Genomic DNA, 18,484 nt, shown 5'->3' with positions numbered 1-18,484 from the left:
GTAGTCACTGTTGTAAATTTTTTTTTTTTAATTTTTTTTTTTTTTTAACGTTTATTTATTTTTGAGACAGAGAGAGACAGAGCATGAAGAGGGGAGGAGCAGAGAGAGAGGGAGACACAGAATCTGAAACAGGCTCCAGGCTCTGAGCTGTCAGCACAGAGCCTGACGCGGGGCTCGAACTCACGGACCGTGAGATCATGACCTGAGCCGAAGTCGGACGCTTAACCGATGAGCCACCCAGGCACCCCTGTTGTAAATTCTTAAATTGAAAACTAAAAAGTATATTTTTATTTTTAGTATGTGAGTATTTTATCACTCAGTTGAGCAATGAAATTAACTGTTGATTACTTTTACTGCCAGAAGAGAATCTTGATTTGAATAATCTGGAATAATTTATAGTTTTTTATTTTTCTTTTTTCTCTAAATTTTTAAAATAATTTTTAAAAATTATTTTATTTTATTTTAGTGTTTATTTAATTTGAAAGAGAGAGTGCTAGTGGGGAAGGGGCAGAGAGAGAGGGAGAGAGAATCCTAACCAGGATCTGCGCTGTCAGCGCAGAGCCTGATGCATGGCTTGATCCCACAAACTGTGAGATCATGACCTGAGCTGACATCAAGAGTTGGACACTTAACCGACTGAGCCACACAGGTGCCCCATAGTTGTTTACTTTTGACTTTGAACTGAATACAGTATCATAATATGAAACTAGGAGTTAAAATTGACCATACTTGAGTAAGGTAGCTATACTCTGAATAAATATTTAAGTGGATCATCATCAAATGTGTGGTACACAAAAGGATTATTGAGTTGACTTTCACAATTGTATTTTAATATAAATTTGTATTTATTTATCTACCCTAGTATTTTTCATGGACCTGTAAGTTTAATTTAAAACAGTGTTTGTTAGGTGGGAATGCAGGCTGGTGCAGCCACTCTGGAAAACAGTATGGAGGTTCCTCAAAAAACTAAAAATAGAACCACCCTACGACCCAGCAATTGCACTATTAGGCATTTATCGAGGGATACAGGTGTGCTGTTTCAAAAGGACACATGCACCCCCATGTTTATAGCAGCACTATCAACAATAGCCAAAGCATGGAAAGAGCCCAAATGTCCCATCAATGGATGAATGGATAAAGAAAACGTGGTGCATATATATACAATGGAGTATTACTCGGCAATCAAAAAGAATGAAATCTTGCCATTTGCAACTACGTGGATGGAACTGGAGGGTATTATGCTAAGTCAAATTAGTCAGAGAAAGACAAAAATCATATGACTTCACTCATATGAGGACTTTAAGACACAAAACAGATGAACATAAGGGAAGGGAAACAAAAATAATATAAAAACAGGGAGGGGAACAAAACAGAAGAGACTTGTAAATATGGAGAACGAACTGAGGGTTGCTGGAGGGGTTGTGGGAGAGGGGATGGGCTAAATGGGTAAGGGGCATTAAGGAATCTACTCCTGAAATCATTGCTTCACTATATGCTAACTAATTTGGATGTAAATTTTAAAAAATAAAAAAGTTAAAAAAATAAATAAAATGGACTTTACAATTAAAAACAAAACAAAACAGTGGTTCTTAGGGGTTCCTGGCTGGTTCAATTGGTGGAGCATGTGACTGTTGATCTCGAGGTTGTAAATTCAATCCCACATTGGGTGTAAAGATTACTTAAAAATAAAATCATAAAAAAAAAAAAATAACCACATACAAAAGAAAACCGCATGGTTTTTAAACTTTAAAGTACATAGGAATCACTTGCTACAGGGTTTTGGGTGAGATCCAGGAATTTACATTTTTTTAAGCAAAGCTTCAGGTTTTTTGTTTTTGTTTTTGTTTTTTTAATTATTTTTTAATTTATATCCAAGTTAGTTAGCATATAGTGCAACAATGATTTCAGGAGTAGATTCCTTAATGCCCCTTACCCATTTAGCCCATCCCCCCTCCCTCAATCCCTCTAGCAACCCTCTGTTTGTTCTCTATATTTGAGTCTGTTATGTTTTGTCCCCCTCTGTTTTTGTATTATTTTTGCTTCCCTTCCCTTATGTTCATTTCGTATCTTCAAGTCCTCATATGAGTGAAGTTGTATGATATTTGTCTTTCTCTGACTGACTAATATCACTTAGCATAATACCCTCTAGTTCCATCCACGTTGTTGCAAGTGGCAAGATTTCATTCCTTTTGATTGCCAAATAATATTCCATTGTGTATATTGTGTATATATGTGTGTGTGTGTGTATTATATAATATATATAATCTTTTTTATGCATTCATCCATTGATGGACATTTGGGTTCTTTCATACTTAGGCTATTGTCGATAGTGCTGCTATAAACATTGGAGTGCTGTGCTTCTTCGAAACAGCACACCTGTATCCTTTGGGTAAATACCTAGTAGTGCAATTGCTGGGTCATAGGGTAGTTTTATTTTTAATTTTTTGAGGAACCTCCATACTGTTTTCCAGAGTGGCTACACCAGTTTGCATTCCCACCAGCAGTGCAAAAGGGTTCCTCTTTCTCTGCATCCTCGTCAACTTCTGTTGTTGACTGAGTTGTTGACTCAGTTGTTAATTTTAGCTATTCTGAAGGGTGTGAGGTAGTATCTCATTGTGGTCTTGATTTGTATTTCCTGATGATGAGTGATGTTGAGCATCTTTTCATGTGTCGGTTTGCCATCTGGATGTCTTCTTTGGAGAAGTGTCTATTCATGTCTTTTGCCCATTTCTTCACTGGGTTATTTGTTTTATGGGTGTTGAGTTTGATAAGTTCTTTATAAATTTTAGATACTAACCGTTTATCTGATGTTTTGTTTGCAGATATCTTTTCCCATTCCATTGTTTGCCTTTTAATTTTGCTGATTGTTTCCTTTGCTGTGCAGCAGCTTTTTATTTTGATGAGGTCCCAGTAGTTTACTTTTGCTTTTGTTTCCCTTGCCTCTGGAGACATGTCAAGTAAGAAGTTGCTGCGGCCAAGGTCAAAGAGGTTTTTGCCTGCTTTCTCCTCTAGGATTTTGATGGCTTCCTGTCTTATGTTTAGGTCTTTCATCCATTTTGAGTTTGTGTATGGTGTAAGAAAGTGGTCCAGGTTCATTTTTCTGCATGTCACTGTTCAGTTTTCCCTATAACCATTTGCTGAAGAGACTGTCTTTATTCCATTGGTTTGTCAAAGATTAGGTGGCCATATGTTTGTGGGTCCATTTCTGGTTCTCTATTCTGTTCCATTGATCTGAGTGTCTATTCTTGTGCCAGTACCATACTGTCTTGATTACAGCTTTGTAATACAGCTTGAAGTCCGGGATTGTGATGCTTCCAGCTTTGGTTTTCTTTTTCAGGATTGCTTTGGCTATTCGGGGTATTTTCTGGTTTTGTACAAATTTTAGGATTGTTTGTTCTAGCTTTGTGAAGAATGCTGGTGTTATTATGATAGGGATTGCTAATCCAGATATATATATGTACATATACATGTGTATATACATATGTATATATATATATTTTTTAGATACTATTCTTTTTTTTATTTAAGATTTTTTTTATGTTTATTTATTTATTTATTTATTTATTTAACGTTTATTTATTTTAGAGACAGAGAGAGACAGAGCATGAATGGGGGAGGGTCAGAGAGAGAGAGGGAGACACAGAATCGGAAACAGGCTCCAGGCTCTGAGCTGTCAGCACAGACCCCGACGCGGGGCCTGAACTCACGAACCGCGAGATCATGACCTGAGCCGAAGTCGGACGCTTAACCGACTGAGCCACCCAGGTGCCCCAGATAGATATATTTTTGAATTTATTTTTTAAATTTATATCCAAGTTAGTTAGCATATAGTGCAACAGTGATTTCGGGGCTAGATTCCTTAGTGCCCTTTACCCATTTAGCCCATCCCCCTTCTCACAACCCCTCCAGTAGTTCTCTGTTTGTTCTCCATATTTAAGAGTCTCTTATGTTTTGTTCCCCTGTTTTTATATTATTTTTGCTTCCCTTCCCTTATGTTCATCTGTTTTGTATCTTAATGTCCTCATTTGAGTGAAGTCGTATGATATTTGTCTTTCTCTGACTAATTTCGCTTAGCATAATACCCTCCAGTTCCATCCACGTAGTTGTAAATGACAAGATTTCATTCTTTTTGGTTGCCGAGTAACACTCCATTGTATATATATACACCACATTTTCTTTATCCATTCATCCATTGATGGAAATTTGGGCTGTATTTATATTTTTAATAAATAATAGAGATCTTATTCTGTTCCTTTTCAGGTCAGTTGAACATACTGATGGTCAAAGTGTCCTAACAGATTCATTATGGAGGCGGTATAGTGAATTTGAATTGTTGAGAAACTACCTTTTAGTTTACTATCCACATATTGTTGTGCCACCTCTACCAGAGAAAAGGGTAAGAAATGAAATAGCAGTACAGTTCAAAAGTATTTAGCATTGAGATTCTGCTTCATGATTGTTTTGTTTACCTAGGCAGAATTTGTTTGGCATAAACTCTCTGCTGACAACATGGACCCGGATTTTGTGGAAAGACGACGGATTGGTTTAGAAAACTTTCTTTTGAGAGTTGCCTCACATCCCATCCTTTGTAGAGACAAAATCTTCTATTTGTTTTTAACACAGGTATTTTTCTTTAAGTCTTCAAAAAAAAATTCATTTTATTTTTTTCTTTTAAACTATAGAATGCTTATGCTTAAGAATCTTTTTGGAGCAGCTTTATTAATATACATTCATTTAATTGTGTTTTTAAATTTGTTTTGATTTCAAAATTATTGGGTTATATCACTCTTTTGGCTAACATTTTTATACTTAAGGATACTAAAGATGGTACTTTCTGGCATCACTTAAATGATATCAAAGTTAGTGTTTAGTTTTTTGAGGCCCAGATCTATAAAATCTTGGGTCCATCTTTTGGTAATCTTTTGAAATCTGGATTGTATATTTAACTTAGAAATGAATTCTTTTTTTTAACCCTTCTCTGGTCTCCCCTGAAAGAATAACAGAATAGTAGATGCTTAATCTATTTTATTTGGAGTATTCCTTACGTTTTTGTTTTTGTTTTTTTGCAATGATTTCTAAAATTAACTTTAATATTTAGGAAGGTAACTGGAAGGAGACCGTGAATGAAACTGGGTTTCAACTGAAGGTAAGAAAATTTGTATGAAATAATTTGACAAGTTCCTTTATAATTCCTAGCACAGTGCCTTGCACTTCGTGCGTACTTGGTATTTATTGAATGAACGAATGTTGGAAATTGGCTTTGCATCTAATATCATTGGTAAGGTTTTCAAAGAAATACTGCGAATTCACTTTGGATTTGTGTAATTTTAGTTACTAGTGAGATTATAGAGGGCATATTTATGAATTTCATTCTATTGGGAAGGAGTATTTTGAAGCAGTAATTGAGACACAAACTGTAGATTTTTCCCGCAGTATACTCATACACTTTGCATCTTTTTTTTTTTTTACTCCGCTGTCGTTACCACTGCCACTCAAATTCTTGTGCACACACTTGCTTATTCTTTATCAGATATGAAAGACAGTTCTGAAGAATTGAGCTTGGGTTTCCCAGTCAGAGCAGACTAGAAGATGAGCCATGCGTTGTGCTGCTTCTGTCTGCTGGGATGTGGTGGTCATCTTTGGGCATAGGAGTCATTTTGAATTGGTATCCATTAGTGACACAGCTTTTCAAATTTAGTAATTATAATTAGTGTTTGGGAATGAAATTGTTATCTAAAAATTGAAAAATAAGGTATGGTGAGATGGCCACCCTAATTCCTGTCTACTCTCCCTATTGTCCCCCAAAGTAATGTAATATTGGCAAATTTTTAAAGTTTTCATCTCTTCTGTAAACTGAATAGGTAAGTAGAAAAATGTAATGTAAATTTATATAATCTATACATTTATAAAACAATTCATATGATAGTACAGTAACAAAAGTTCAATAGGTCTTGGCAACAAGAACAAAATGTCTTTATAGTCGTTTTGAAAACACCCCTAGAGATTTATGTATTGGCACATAGGTATTTGAAATTTAGCATGAAAAACTAGAAAGAGAAAAATTTGTTTCTGCATGGAAAATATAATCAAGTATCTAATTCTGTCATAAGCTGATTCTAATTTATAAACATTTTGTTGGCAGGTTGCATGAAAACATTAGAATCTTCTTGGCTATAATTCATTACTTTATGGCACTCAGAATACTTGAATTTTAATTTAGAGTTGGATTTGAAATAACTCAAAACTTTGAAAAATGTTTATATTTTGATAGGGTTTTCTGAGAACTAGTCCAAGATGTTAGCATCTGATATTAAGGAAAAGAGAAAAGTAAAACATAGTTGTTTTAGTGACTTCTCTTTATGTAATAGTCAAGATTTAGTCACTAGTTTAGAAATCAGCAATCATTTGTCCTTGCACCTAGGTTTTGGCCATGACTTTGGTGACCTTGAAAAAGCTCTTGAGTTTCTTCCATCTATATAGACTATGCTGTTTACTGAGTGCATTGAATCTTGTGTATAGGTGCTATTTAAGAGTTTAGTTAAAATGTTTCATGTTTGGGTTGCCTTATGGTATAACCTCAGTTTCACTTTTAGAAAGTCTTTGAAAGTAATACTTAATGTGCAGTATTAATAATTTGAAATCAGGCTTTTAATGAAATGGAGCAGAAAATAAGATGTTATGAGGAGAGTTTAGAAATCCTTACATCCTGCTGTATTCCTTATTTTGTTGTGACTGTTTCTTATTTTAAGTTTTGTTGTAAGATAGAATGTTTTTAGACCACCTCACACATACATGTCCGTGCGTACATGCATATACACAAACATGTATGTGAGGTTTGTATATATACGTGTGTGTGTGTGTGTATGTGTGTTATTATCCCATGTTACCTCTGTGTTTGGTTATAAATTTTGTAATTATGTAAAATTGGTTGGTAAAGGAAGTATTGGAAACTATTTCTGTGAAAAAAAGATTTTTCTGAATCAGACCAAATATTTATATTTTAACCTTGGCCTTTGGATTGTCATTCTCAGATTGAAATGTAACCTTACTTTAGTTTTCCTTTTCTCACGCACGTTTAATTTAATATATAGTTTTGGCCTACTAGATTAATATTTTCTTAAAAATATTTAATTATTTTACCCAGCAAGATAATTATAAAAATCTACTGCCTTTTTATCAGTGCTGTATTTAATACAAACATGAGCACTAACTCTTCATCACTGCTCTGTGTTGGTGTTCTTTGTCTTGTGTATTTATATAAATATTCATGTTAACCAATTCAGTAAAAGAGCAGAGTTTAGAGTAACGAACATATAAACTAGTTGATTTAGAGTAAGGTGATATTGTTTTAACTCCAATAACTCAGTAAGTTACTGTCATGAAAGTGTCATCCATATGCCCAGATCTTAAATGAATTTAGGTTAACTCAGAAGAATCCAGGACCCTGTCTGTTGCTTGGAGTAGAGACTGCCAATGCCCATAGTCCAGACTTCGAAAATTTCTGCTAGAGGCACCTGGGTGGTTCAGTTGGTTGAGGCCCAGGTCCTGATCTCACAGTTGTGGGACTGAGCCCCTGCATTGGGCTCCCTGCTGAGTGTGGAGCTGGCTTGAGATTCTCTTTTCTATCTGTTTCTCTCTCTCTCACCCTCCCTCCCCCTTTGCCCCTCTCCCCTGCTTGCTTGCTCACTCTTTCTCTCAAAATAAATAAACTTTAAAATTTCTGCTAATCTGTATATTACACAGAAATTCTCAGAGAGCCACTGTGGCTGGGTGCCTACAGAGTGTCAGGTGCTCTTCTAGGTGCTGTGGAAACAGTAGTGAATGAGCTGAAAACATAAACTCCCTTATTCTTATCAAGCTTATATTGTAGTAGAGACATTAAATTAATGTTTAAATCAATAAGATACTTTAAAGGGTATTGTTAAAGGGTATGATGGTACAGAATTTTTGTTTTCAAGGATTTTTTTGAGATAGGTGACCATAAGATTTATTATTCTAATGGGACTCTCTTGAGAGTAAAAAGGGGTCCTATTAATAATGAGTTTAGGACAGGGGCGCCTGGGTGGCTCAGTCGGTTAAGCGTCCGACTTCGGCTCAGGTCACAATCTCGCGGTATGTGAGTTCGAGCCCCGTGTCGGGCTCTGTGCTGACTGCTCAGAGCCTGGAGCCTGTTTCAGATTCTGTGTCTCCCTCTCTCTCTGACCCTCCCCTGTTCATGCTCTGTCTCTGTCTCAAAAATAAATAAATGTTAAAAAAAAAATAATAATACTGAGTTTAGGACAACAAGCATAAACCAGGACTGTCCTGGGTAAACTGGGTCACATGGTTGAAGAGATAACATTTGAGCTGAGACAGGAATAAAGAACCTTGCGGTGGAGTCAACTTGGGGGCCAGGGAAGAGGAACATTAGAGAGGCCCAAGCTGGGTAGTGGCTTACTAGGCAAGGTGTGGGGGAAGAGAAGAATCAGAAAATGAAATAACAAAGGGAAGACAAAATCCAGCATAAGGAAAGTAAAATATTTAATAGGAACTGGAAAAGGAGAAGAAGTGGGACTAACAGAGAACATGGGAAGGAAGATAGTCGGGGCTGTAGAATAGTTGGGGTTACTTTTTATTCAGTCGATACCTCCTGCATGTTGGTCTTGTGCCACGCTTTGTGAGGCACTGGGATATAGCAATGAACAAAGCAGATTAAATAACGTATTGCCATGGCAGCCATTGTATAACTCCAGGAGCACCATTCACGTTGTGCTTTCTTACGACTCTTCTAGTGGGCAGCTAAGAAACAAGTAAACAACTAAGATGATTTCAAGTAGTACTGTTTTAAAGGAGATACAGTAAGGTGGAGTGAAACTGAGGCACCTAGGTGGTTCAGTCAGTTGAGTGTCTGACTCTTGATTTCAGCCTAGGTCATGATCCCAGGGTTGTAGGATTGAGCCCCATGTTGGACTCTGCACTGAATGCAGAGCCTACTTGGGATTCGCTCCCTCTCCCTTTGCCCCTCTCCCTTGCTCACGTTCTCTCTTAAAAAAAAAAAAAAATGGGGGCACCTGGGTGGCTCAGTCGGTTAAGCATCGGACTTTGGCTCAGGTCATGATCTCATGGCTCATGGGTTCGTGCCTCGCGTCGGGCTCTGTGCTGACAGCTCAGAGCCTGGAACCTGGTTCAGATTCTGTGTCTCCCTCTCTCTCTGCCCCTCCCCCACTCACACCCTGTCTCTCTCTCTCTCTTTCTTAAAAATAAATAAAACATTAAAAAAATTGATTCCTGATTGAACCACCTTTTATGTAGTTTCTGTGCCTGGTCAGAAACATAATTTAGTGTTTTTTTCTCCTTTTCTTTTCTTTTCTTTTCTTTTCTTTTCTTTTCTTTTCTTTTCTTTTCTTTCTGTGTGTGTGTGTGTGCGTGTGTGTGTGTGAAGTTTGGCTATGACTTGGATATATTAAGTATAAATTTTATAGAATGCAATTATTATTTAGTGCTGATCCCTCTGTTCCTCCTTTGAGAGCAGTTATCTAGAGTAAGTAAAGATAGTTAAAAAGTTTAAAAAAATAGTTAAAAAGTTGTGTTTTCTTGGGGTGCCTGGGTGGCTCAGTCAGTTAAGTGTCCGACTTGGGCTCAAGTCATGGTCTCACAGTTCGTGGGTTCGAGCCCTGCATCAGGCTCTGCACTGACAGCTCAGAGCCTGGAGCCTGCTATGGATTCTGTATCTCTGGCTCTTTCTGCCCCTCTCCCACTCATGTTCTGTCCCTCTCAAAAATAAACATTTAAAAAAATTTTTAAAAAAGGTTGTGTTGTAACATTTTCTGTCAGCTAGAAAGTAATTTGATTTCATCTCACATGTTTTACTTAATTTATGTATGTAGTATGTAGTATTTAGTATAGGCATTTCCATAGTTCTTTTGTTTAAAAACATTTTTTTTGATGTTTATTTATTTTTGAGAGAGCATGAGCTGGGGAGGGGCAGAGAGAGAGGGAGACACAGAATCCGAAGCAGGCTCCAGGCCCCAAGCTGTCAGCAGGAACCCAGTGCAGGGCTTGAATTCACAAACTGCGAGATCATGACCTGAGCCGAAGTCAGGCACTTAACCTACTGAGCCATCCAGGTGCCTCAGTTCTTCCTTTTTTAAAATAGTGATCGTGAAAATGAAAAAAAGCAATGTACATTTGGTGTGGATTCCTGGGAACTACCTGCAGTAATGTATATGCTTCAGAGCAGTCGTTTTATTTAGTTTATCGTTCCTTTTCTTGATTTAGAGAAAGGTAAACTACTTCTTCCATGTGATTTATTCTGAGTTACAATAATGCAGAGCTGTGTGTGTGTGTGTGTGTGTGTGTGTGTGTGTGTGTGTGTGTATACCTGTTAATATAGTGATGTTTATAATTGTTTTACTTTGGTATCATTGAATGCCATGTTATTCAGTTTAATTTTTAACAGTTTTTGTAGTGTTTTCAGAAATAACTACTTTGCTGTTTTTTTTTAGATACGTTTAATGTGTTTGACAAATGATATGAAGAAAACTGTATTTGAGCATCTTAATTCTAAAGGGAAAGTAAAACTGTTTGGATTTATACCCTGAAATGTAATTGTATTAAGTGAACAAATTATTTTTTCCAGGCAGACTCCAGGTTAAAAGCGCTTAATGCAACATTCAGAGTGAAAAACCCAGACAAGTAAGGTTTTGTTTTAATAACAGTTACAATGTTGTTTTGAATGATGTCTATCAATTTATTTAATTTTTCATTTCTGAATGTATGCACTTTATTTACTAATTTAAATAATAATTCACATTACTGAAATCCTTTTACAGTCTAAAACTGATTTTGAGATTTGGTAACTTAATTAGGTTTAAGGTTGCAAGTAACTGAAGTATCAGAAAATTAAACCGCTGTTTTTTCCTAGAAGGATTTATTTAAAATGTTGTTGAAGATATCAGAAAAATGAGAGAAGTAATTTTTAATTTCATATGAAATAGTTTTCCCTATATGGCTTTGCTTATCAAATATGTACAAAGTTCAAGAAGATTATATGTATTATGTATATTTAATAATAAACTACTTTGTACACCAAGAAAACTTGATAGATAAATGCATACTAGTGGAATAATTTCATGGAGATGTATCTGTATGACGATTACTTGACTTCATTAATGTTAGGTATTTGTGATGAGACCATTTCTATATTTAAGGAAACCCATGCATTCACAATAAAATGTCCTTAGGGTGGTTCCTAGGCATTTCTTAAGATTTTGATTTTACTCATTCTCTGAATTAGGTGGGTAATTCAGACTTTTCATTTTATGGACCTTTACTTGGCCTTTGATTCAGCTGAACTTTTCAATTAGAAAGGTGTTTGAGCAGATTAGGCTTTTGCATTTTTGGCTGCCAAGTTCATGAGTTGTGTTAGAATTTCTCTAGTTAAGCCTTCAACATTAATTTCTATGTGGTGTAAATTCTTACCAAAGGCTGGGTTTGCATAGTCTGATAATATATTATGCCTGACTTTAGAAATCATGTATTTGGTTTTTAATATAAATTTTGAATATAAAATATAAATATTTAAAGTTTTGGTAAACAGGAAATTGTGATGGTAACCACTGAAGTTTTTTTTTTTTTTTTAATAGACTTTTTTAGAGGAGTTCTATTTAGTTTTACAGAAAAATTGAATGGACAGCATCGAGCTCCCATATATATCCTCTGCCCCCACACATGCACAATTACCCCCACTGTTAATATCCCCCACCAGAATGGTACATTTGTTATAATCGATGAACCTATATTAAGACACTGTTATCACCTGAAGACGTTACATTAGGGTTCACTCTTGGTGTTGTATATTATGACAAATGTATAATGGCATATGTCCATCATTAATAGTATCATATAAGGTATTTTAACTGTCCTGGGGATGGGGTGCCTGGTTGGCTCACTTGGTAGAGCACGTGACTGTTAATCTCAGGGTCATGAATTCAAGCCCCGTGTTGGGCATGGAACCCACTTGAAATTTAAACAAAAAACAACACCAAGACCCTCCCACCCCCACCAAAAAAAAAAAAAACTCCAAAGTATTTTCAGTCCTAAAAATCCTCTGTGCTCTGCCTGTTTATCCCTCCATCCCAGCCCCTGGCAACCAGTAATCTCCATAGTTTTGCCTTTTATAGAATGTCATATACAGTATGTAGCCTTTTCAGATAGGCTTTTTTCACTTAGTAATATGCATTTAAGGTTCCACTGTAAGGGCTATAATGACGGGTATGGTATATAAGAGACGCTCTTTAGATAAAGAACTAAAATTTTAAGTCAACCTCTTTGAAAAACCTAGTAAGCTAGCTTTATGAGTTTGGTGAATGTGCATGCACTAGAGGAGCATGTAGATGAGACTATTATTAATTAATATTGTAATATTAATATTTTGTCTTGAATGTTTTTCAATTTAATGAAAAATATTTTATCAATTGAATGTTTATCTTCCCTTTTCTGACCTAACTAGGTTTCTGGATTATAAAATTTTATTTAATAACCATATTATATATGGAATTTTAAATTTGATATGAACAGTAACATAACCAAAGCAGTTTTGCCCCTGTTCTTATTAAAGTGTGTAGTTAATGTATAATTAGTAATAGAATTTGTTTGCCTTAAGTTCTAGATAAAAGAATTATCTATATCGTTTTGTTTTTTTTTTTAAAGTTTTATTTATTTATTTTTAAGTAATCTCTACACTCAATATGGGACTCAAACTAATGACACGACATCAAGAGTCCCATACTCCTGGGGTGCTTGAATGGCTCAGTCTGTTGAGCAGCCGACTCTTGGTTTCGGCTCAGGTCATTATCTCATGGTTCATTAGTTCGAGCCTTGTGTTGCACTCTGGGCTGGTAACACAGATCCTGTTTAAGATATCTCTCTCTCTCTCTCTCTCTCTCTCTCTCTCTCTCTCGCCCTCCCTTTCTCACTCTGTCAGAATAAATAAATAAAATTAAAGAAAAAAACCCCAAAGAATCACATACTCCTTCTACTGAGCCAGCCAGGTGCCTTCATGCCATTTGTTGTTAAGCCAGATTCTTCACATTCAGAATCTCTGTTCTAGCTATATTATATATTACATGTATTTTATATAGTGGGTCTAGCTGGCCCAATATATAATTATTATTCATACCGTTACTAAAATAGTTTACAGCACTAAAATACTTTTATTCTGCCCTTTCTTAAAATGTAGAAAACCGGAAAGATTGTTGGGATTACCAAAATGATACTAGCTTCATGCATGTTTATATTTTTTCAAACTGGGGTGCCTGACTGGCTCAGTCGGAAGAGCATGTGGCTCTTGATTGAGGTTGTAAGTTTACTCATATGTTGGGTGTAGAGATTACTAAAAAATAAATAAATAAATAAATAAATAAATAAATAAATAAATAAATAATTTTGAAATAAATTTCTTCAAACTAGACTGCTAAGAGCAGTTTGGAGATGAACTTTCTACTTTTGGAGATGAGTCTTCTACTTTTATGTGGCAATATTTAGACAATATTTGGGCAATATTTGGAGGTAGACCAAGTGATTAGTAGAATGAATGGGGCAAAAGAGGGGCAGGAAATATAGATGGCACCCAGGTTTTCTTCTTTAGAATGCTAGGGAACATAGGGAAGAGGGTTTTGGGAGGGACGGGGAAGATAAGTTAAGCTCTAGATATGTAAAAGTACAAAGGTCTGGTGTTTAGGAGAGAGATTCGGGCAGGAGGTAGACATTTGGAATTCAGTAACACGTACGCCATAACTGTGAAGCTTTGTGAATGGTAAGTCACATGAAATGTATAGATTGAAAGATTGATTAAGATGGCTGAGGACCCAGGATTGGATCCTAAGGAGTGCCAACGCCTTGAGGGTGTTTTCCAAAGTATAATCTGAAGATTAGCACCATTTGAATTATTTGGGTTATACCTTCAGATTCTTGAGTCCCTCTAGGGCCTTTGTGTACAGTTTTGCTTGTTCACACACTTGTCCTACTGAGAGGCCCTCCTTAGTGTTTCTGACACTTTAGGGCCTCTTTGCATGCTAAAGTTGGGAGGAGGGTGAGGTTAGCTGTTAACTTGCTGAAAGGATCAAGAAAGATGAGGACTAAAGTCTGTTGTTGGGTTTTAAGCAACATGAGAATAGTTAGTGAGTTTGTCAGGAGTATTTCTCTGCTGGTGTTGGAGGCAAAACTAGATTGCAGTGGGCCGCACGGTGCATGGAAAGTGACTGTTGCTAGAGAGAGTACCTTGTTAAAGTGTGCCTGTGAAATGGCTGGGGATGAGAGTGTTAACAGTTGGATGTGTTGTCAAGGGAATATATGTATGTGTTTTAATATAGGAGAGTTAATTGATATGCTAATGAGAAGGAGCTTGCAGAGAGAGGAATTTAGAAAATAGGAATATGGGGTGTAGCTGGGATAGAGTCTAGAGTATTGATGGGAAGAAGGATCTTAGAGGGAAGGAAGAAATAATAGATGTAGATATGTTTACTGGCAGGAGATAGAGGTGGAGGTGGTTCCTACTAATGGCTTGTGTTTAATTTGTGAAGCCTGGTTGGAGAGTGATAGGTGGTGGTATCAGAAATTTCAGGTCTTTTTGCAGAACTGTAGTTACTAGATTAGGGAAACAAAGATTATTGATCAGCATGAAGATTGAGGTTAGAGACCATGAGTTTATGGTTGCATCAGAACATTTTTTAGCACCATAAGTTTTTGTCCTGTTTTTTGTTTTCAAGTAACTTTTCATATAACTTTTATCTTTATCTCAGTTCCACAGTATAAATTATGAAGTATTTTTCTTGTCTTTAGTAATACCAAAAGAAAATATGGTTGCTTTATTTTAGAATTTTTTGAATTTGTATTGGTGTGTGCATAAGGCCAGCATATGGTTAAATAGAATCAGTTTCATTATTCTCAAGAACTGCTGTTTTTGTCTTTCAGTTTTTGACTTGTTTCCATGAGAAAAAAAATGATGTTTCCCTTGTTTCCTGTTTCAGGAGATTTACTGAACTAAAACACTACAGTGATGAACTACAGTCTGTCATCTCACATCTTCTTCGAGTCAGAGCTGTAAGTGGTCCCCAGGAGCTTTTTGATGCACATTTATAAGGATGTGCTTCTCACCTAATCACGTTTTTAAGTAATGGATGGTATTCATGATAAATAGCTGATTCTTGCATTTAAATTTGGCGTGTTCATTATCCAAACTGCATTTAAAAAGATACATGAAATGTTCTCTGGTACAGACAGCTTGAAGCATTTTAACTGTTGTTTCTCTGTAGTTTGTATATGGTTGTTTTGACTTCTTGTGAAGAGGCCTACCATTTCAGTGTTGGAATATAATTAAATAAGTGTGGGAGTTTAGATCTACATGTAATAATATCTTTATACTTTCAAGGTTGTTTTAAAGGTCTGTGAAAAAGTTTATATATGTTAGGCCATCTTGTGTCTGTACTCTTAAATTGTCCCAAATAAACTTATTTGGGGTAATGGTTTGCCATGACAAACTAAAAATTGAGGCATAATCACTGTACTTAGCCCTGTGGTTTGGCTGTGGTAGACATGGAACCCTTAGAACTTGCTAAAAACTTTGAAAGACCCTGGGTTACCAGGTCTAGGATCACATTTATGCTGATTGGAATCCTCGTGGAATATATTATCTGGGATTTGTTTTAATGAGTGGTGAAGAGTGGAAAGTGGGGGCAGTTTAAATGAAACTAGATTAGCCATATAATAATTGTTGAAGGTAGGTGTTGCGAAATGGAAATATATTCTACTGTTCTCTGAAGATTACCATAGTAAAAAGTATTAAAATAAGGGGAAGAAAATCCTTCCTGAAGTCTTTATATTGGCCCAATTTCCTGTTTAACCATTCAGAGTACCATTAGACCTCTTAAATAAATTATAACATACTTTCTAATAAAAGGTCCATGTGAGAATTAGTAGGCTAGCGTCAAGAACTGGGTACTGGGAAACTGGGTTTATAAGGTAACTAGACACTGCTTCTTGTTGAAAGGTTGGGGAAGAGGACATGTGTCTAGACACCCCAGAAGACTGGAAGAATAATTCATACAGCTTTGACTTTTATGTTAGAAACCTTCGAGAATCTATTTATTTTTTAGAAAAAATGAGAAAAAAAATTTTTTTAGTGTTTGTTTATTTTCAAGACAGCATGAGCAGGGGAAGGGTTGACAGAGAGGGAGACACAGCATCCAAACCAGGCTGCTGGCTCCAAGCTGTCAACACAGAGTCTGATGTGGGGCTCGAACTCACGAACCATGAGATCATGACCTGAGCCAAAGTTGGACGCTTAACCAACTGAACCACCCAGGCACCCTGAGAATCTATTTAAATTAGAGGTCTGGCTGATTATGGAAGCTGTATCTTTTTATTTCTTTATATCTTTAAAATTTTATTTATTTGTTTATTTAAAATTTATTAAATTTTTAAAAATTTACATCAGGTTAGTTAACATACAGTGCAGTGATGATTTCAGGAGTAGAATCCAGTGATTCATCACCTACATATAAAACCCAGTGCTCATCCCAAGTGTCCTCTTTAATGCCCCTTGCCCAGTTAGCGCATCCCCCCACCCAAAATGCCTCCAGCAACCCTCAGTTTGTTCTCTGTATTTAAGAGTCTCTTATGGTTTATCCCCTTCCCTGTTTTTATATTATTTTTACTTCCCTTCCCTTATGTTCATCTGTTTTGTGTATTAGATTCCACATATGAATGAAGTCAAAATGATATTTGTCTTTCTCTGACTAATTTCGTTTAGCATAATACACCCTAGTTCCATCCACGTTGTTGCAAAAGGCAAGATTTCATTCCTTTTGATTGCTGAGTGATATTGCATTGTGTATATATATATATACACCACATCATCTTTATTCAACCGTCGATGGACATTTGGGCTCTTTCCATACTTTGGCTATTGTCATTAGTGCAGCTATAAACATTAGAGTGCTTTGCCTCTTCGAAATAGCACACCTGTATCCTTTGGATAAATACCTAGTAGTGCAATTGCTGGGTCATAAGGTAGTTTTATTTTTAATTTTTTGAGGAACCTCCATACTGTGTTCCAGAGTGGCTGCACCAGTTTACATTCCCACCAGCAGTGCAAAAGAGATCCTCTTTCTCCACATCCTCGCCAATATCAGTTGTTGCCTGAGTTGTTAATGCTAGCCATTCTGACAGGTGTGAGGTGATATCTCATTGTGGTTTTGATATGTATTTTCCCTGATGATGAGTGATGTTGAGCATCTTTCATGTGTCAGTTTGCCACCTGGATGTCTTCTTTGGAGAAGTGTCTATTCATGTCTTTTGCCCATTTCTTCACTGGATTATTTGCTTTTTTGGGTGTTGAGTTTGATATGTTCTTTATAGATTTTGGATACTAACCCTTTATCTGCTATATCATTTGCAAAAATCTTCTCTCATTCCATTGGTTGCCTTTTAGTTTGATTGTTTCCTTTGCTGTGCAGAAGCTTTTTATTTTGATGAGGTCCCAGTAGTTCATTTTTGCTTTTGTTTCCCTTGCCTCCGGAGACATGTCAAGTAAGAAGTTGTTGCTGCCGAGGTCATAGAGGTTTCTGCCTGCTTTCTTCTTGAGGATTTTGATGGCTTCCTGTCTTACATTTAGGTCTTTCATCCATTTTGAGTTTATTTTTGTGTATGGGGTAAGAAAGTGATCCAGGTTCATTTTTCTGCATGTCACTGTCCAGTTTTCCCAATTACCGTTTGCTGAAGAGACTGTCGTTCCATTGGATATTTTTTCCTGCTTTGTCAAAGATTAGTTGGCCATATGTTTGTGGGTCCATTTCTGGGTTCTCTGTTCTGTTCCATTGATCTGAGTGTCTGTTCTTGTGCCAGTACCATACTGTCTTGATGATTACAGCTTTGTAATATAGCTTGAAGTCTGGGATTGTGATGCCTCCAGCTTTGGTTTTCTTTTTCAGGATTGCTTGGGCTATTTGGGGTCTTTTCTGGTTTCATACAAATTTTAGGATTGTTTGTTCTAGCTCTGTGAAGAATGGTGGTGTTACTTTGATAGGGATTGTTAACGCTGTATCTTTTTAAAGGCCTTCAACCAAAAGGAAGGGCGGAGGGCACTGTAGAAAGCTTTGTTTAACAGCAGGGTCAGCAGTTCTGAGAGTTGGAGTAGGCAGAGGTACACTATTACACAGTCACATGGCTAACCCCAAGTATTGAGAAGCTCTCAAACAGTGTTCAGACCCAGAAGAAACTAAAGGACAAAGCAGAAAAACCAGCCTGAATCAGATTTATTAGAAATCTCAGAGATGAGTGGTGAACTGAACAGAGTGTAACAGGTAAACACTCAGAAAATCCATGAAGCATAGGGAGTGCATTTAAGTGAGACCTTAAGGAGGGAGGCAGGACTGTCGTTGTCAGATTGTGTCCTGAAGAGAGGTTTATGTGATTGCTTTCATAAAACGAGAAAATTGTCATAAGG

The 18,484-nt window shown here is 36.4% G+C and overlaps 1 protein-coding gene across 1 annotated transcript in view; it reads left to right on the top strand.

Moving 5' to 3' along the window:
• SNX4 (sorting nexin 4) overlaps positions 1 to 18,484 on the top strand; it is a 70,126-nt gene that overhangs the window by 16,744 nt on the left and 34,898 nt on the right. Inside the window, exons 3-7 of the mRNA XM_042955699.1 lie at positions 4,261 to 4,396; positions 4,474 to 4,623; positions 5,099 to 5,146; positions 10,619 to 10,674; positions 15,009 to 15,081. Of these exons, the coding sequence (XP_042811633.1) occupies positions 4,261 to 4,396; positions 4,474 to 4,623; positions 5,099 to 5,146; positions 10,619 to 10,674; positions 15,009 to 15,081 (463 nt within the window). The remainder of the gene's footprint in view (positions 1 to 4,260; positions 4,397 to 4,473; positions 4,624 to 5,098; positions 5,147 to 10,618; positions 10,675 to 15,008; positions 15,082 to 18,484) is intronic.

Source organism: Panthera leo, chromosome C2, assembly GCF_018350215.1.
Source record: "Panthera leo isolate Ple1 chromosome C2, P.leo_Ple1_pat1.1, whole genome shotgun sequence".
Taxonomy (NCBI): domain Eukaryota; kingdom Metazoa; phylum Chordata; class Mammalia; order Carnivora; family Felidae; genus Panthera; species Panthera leo.
This window is presented reverse-complemented; position numbering and strand designations above follow the sequence as displayed.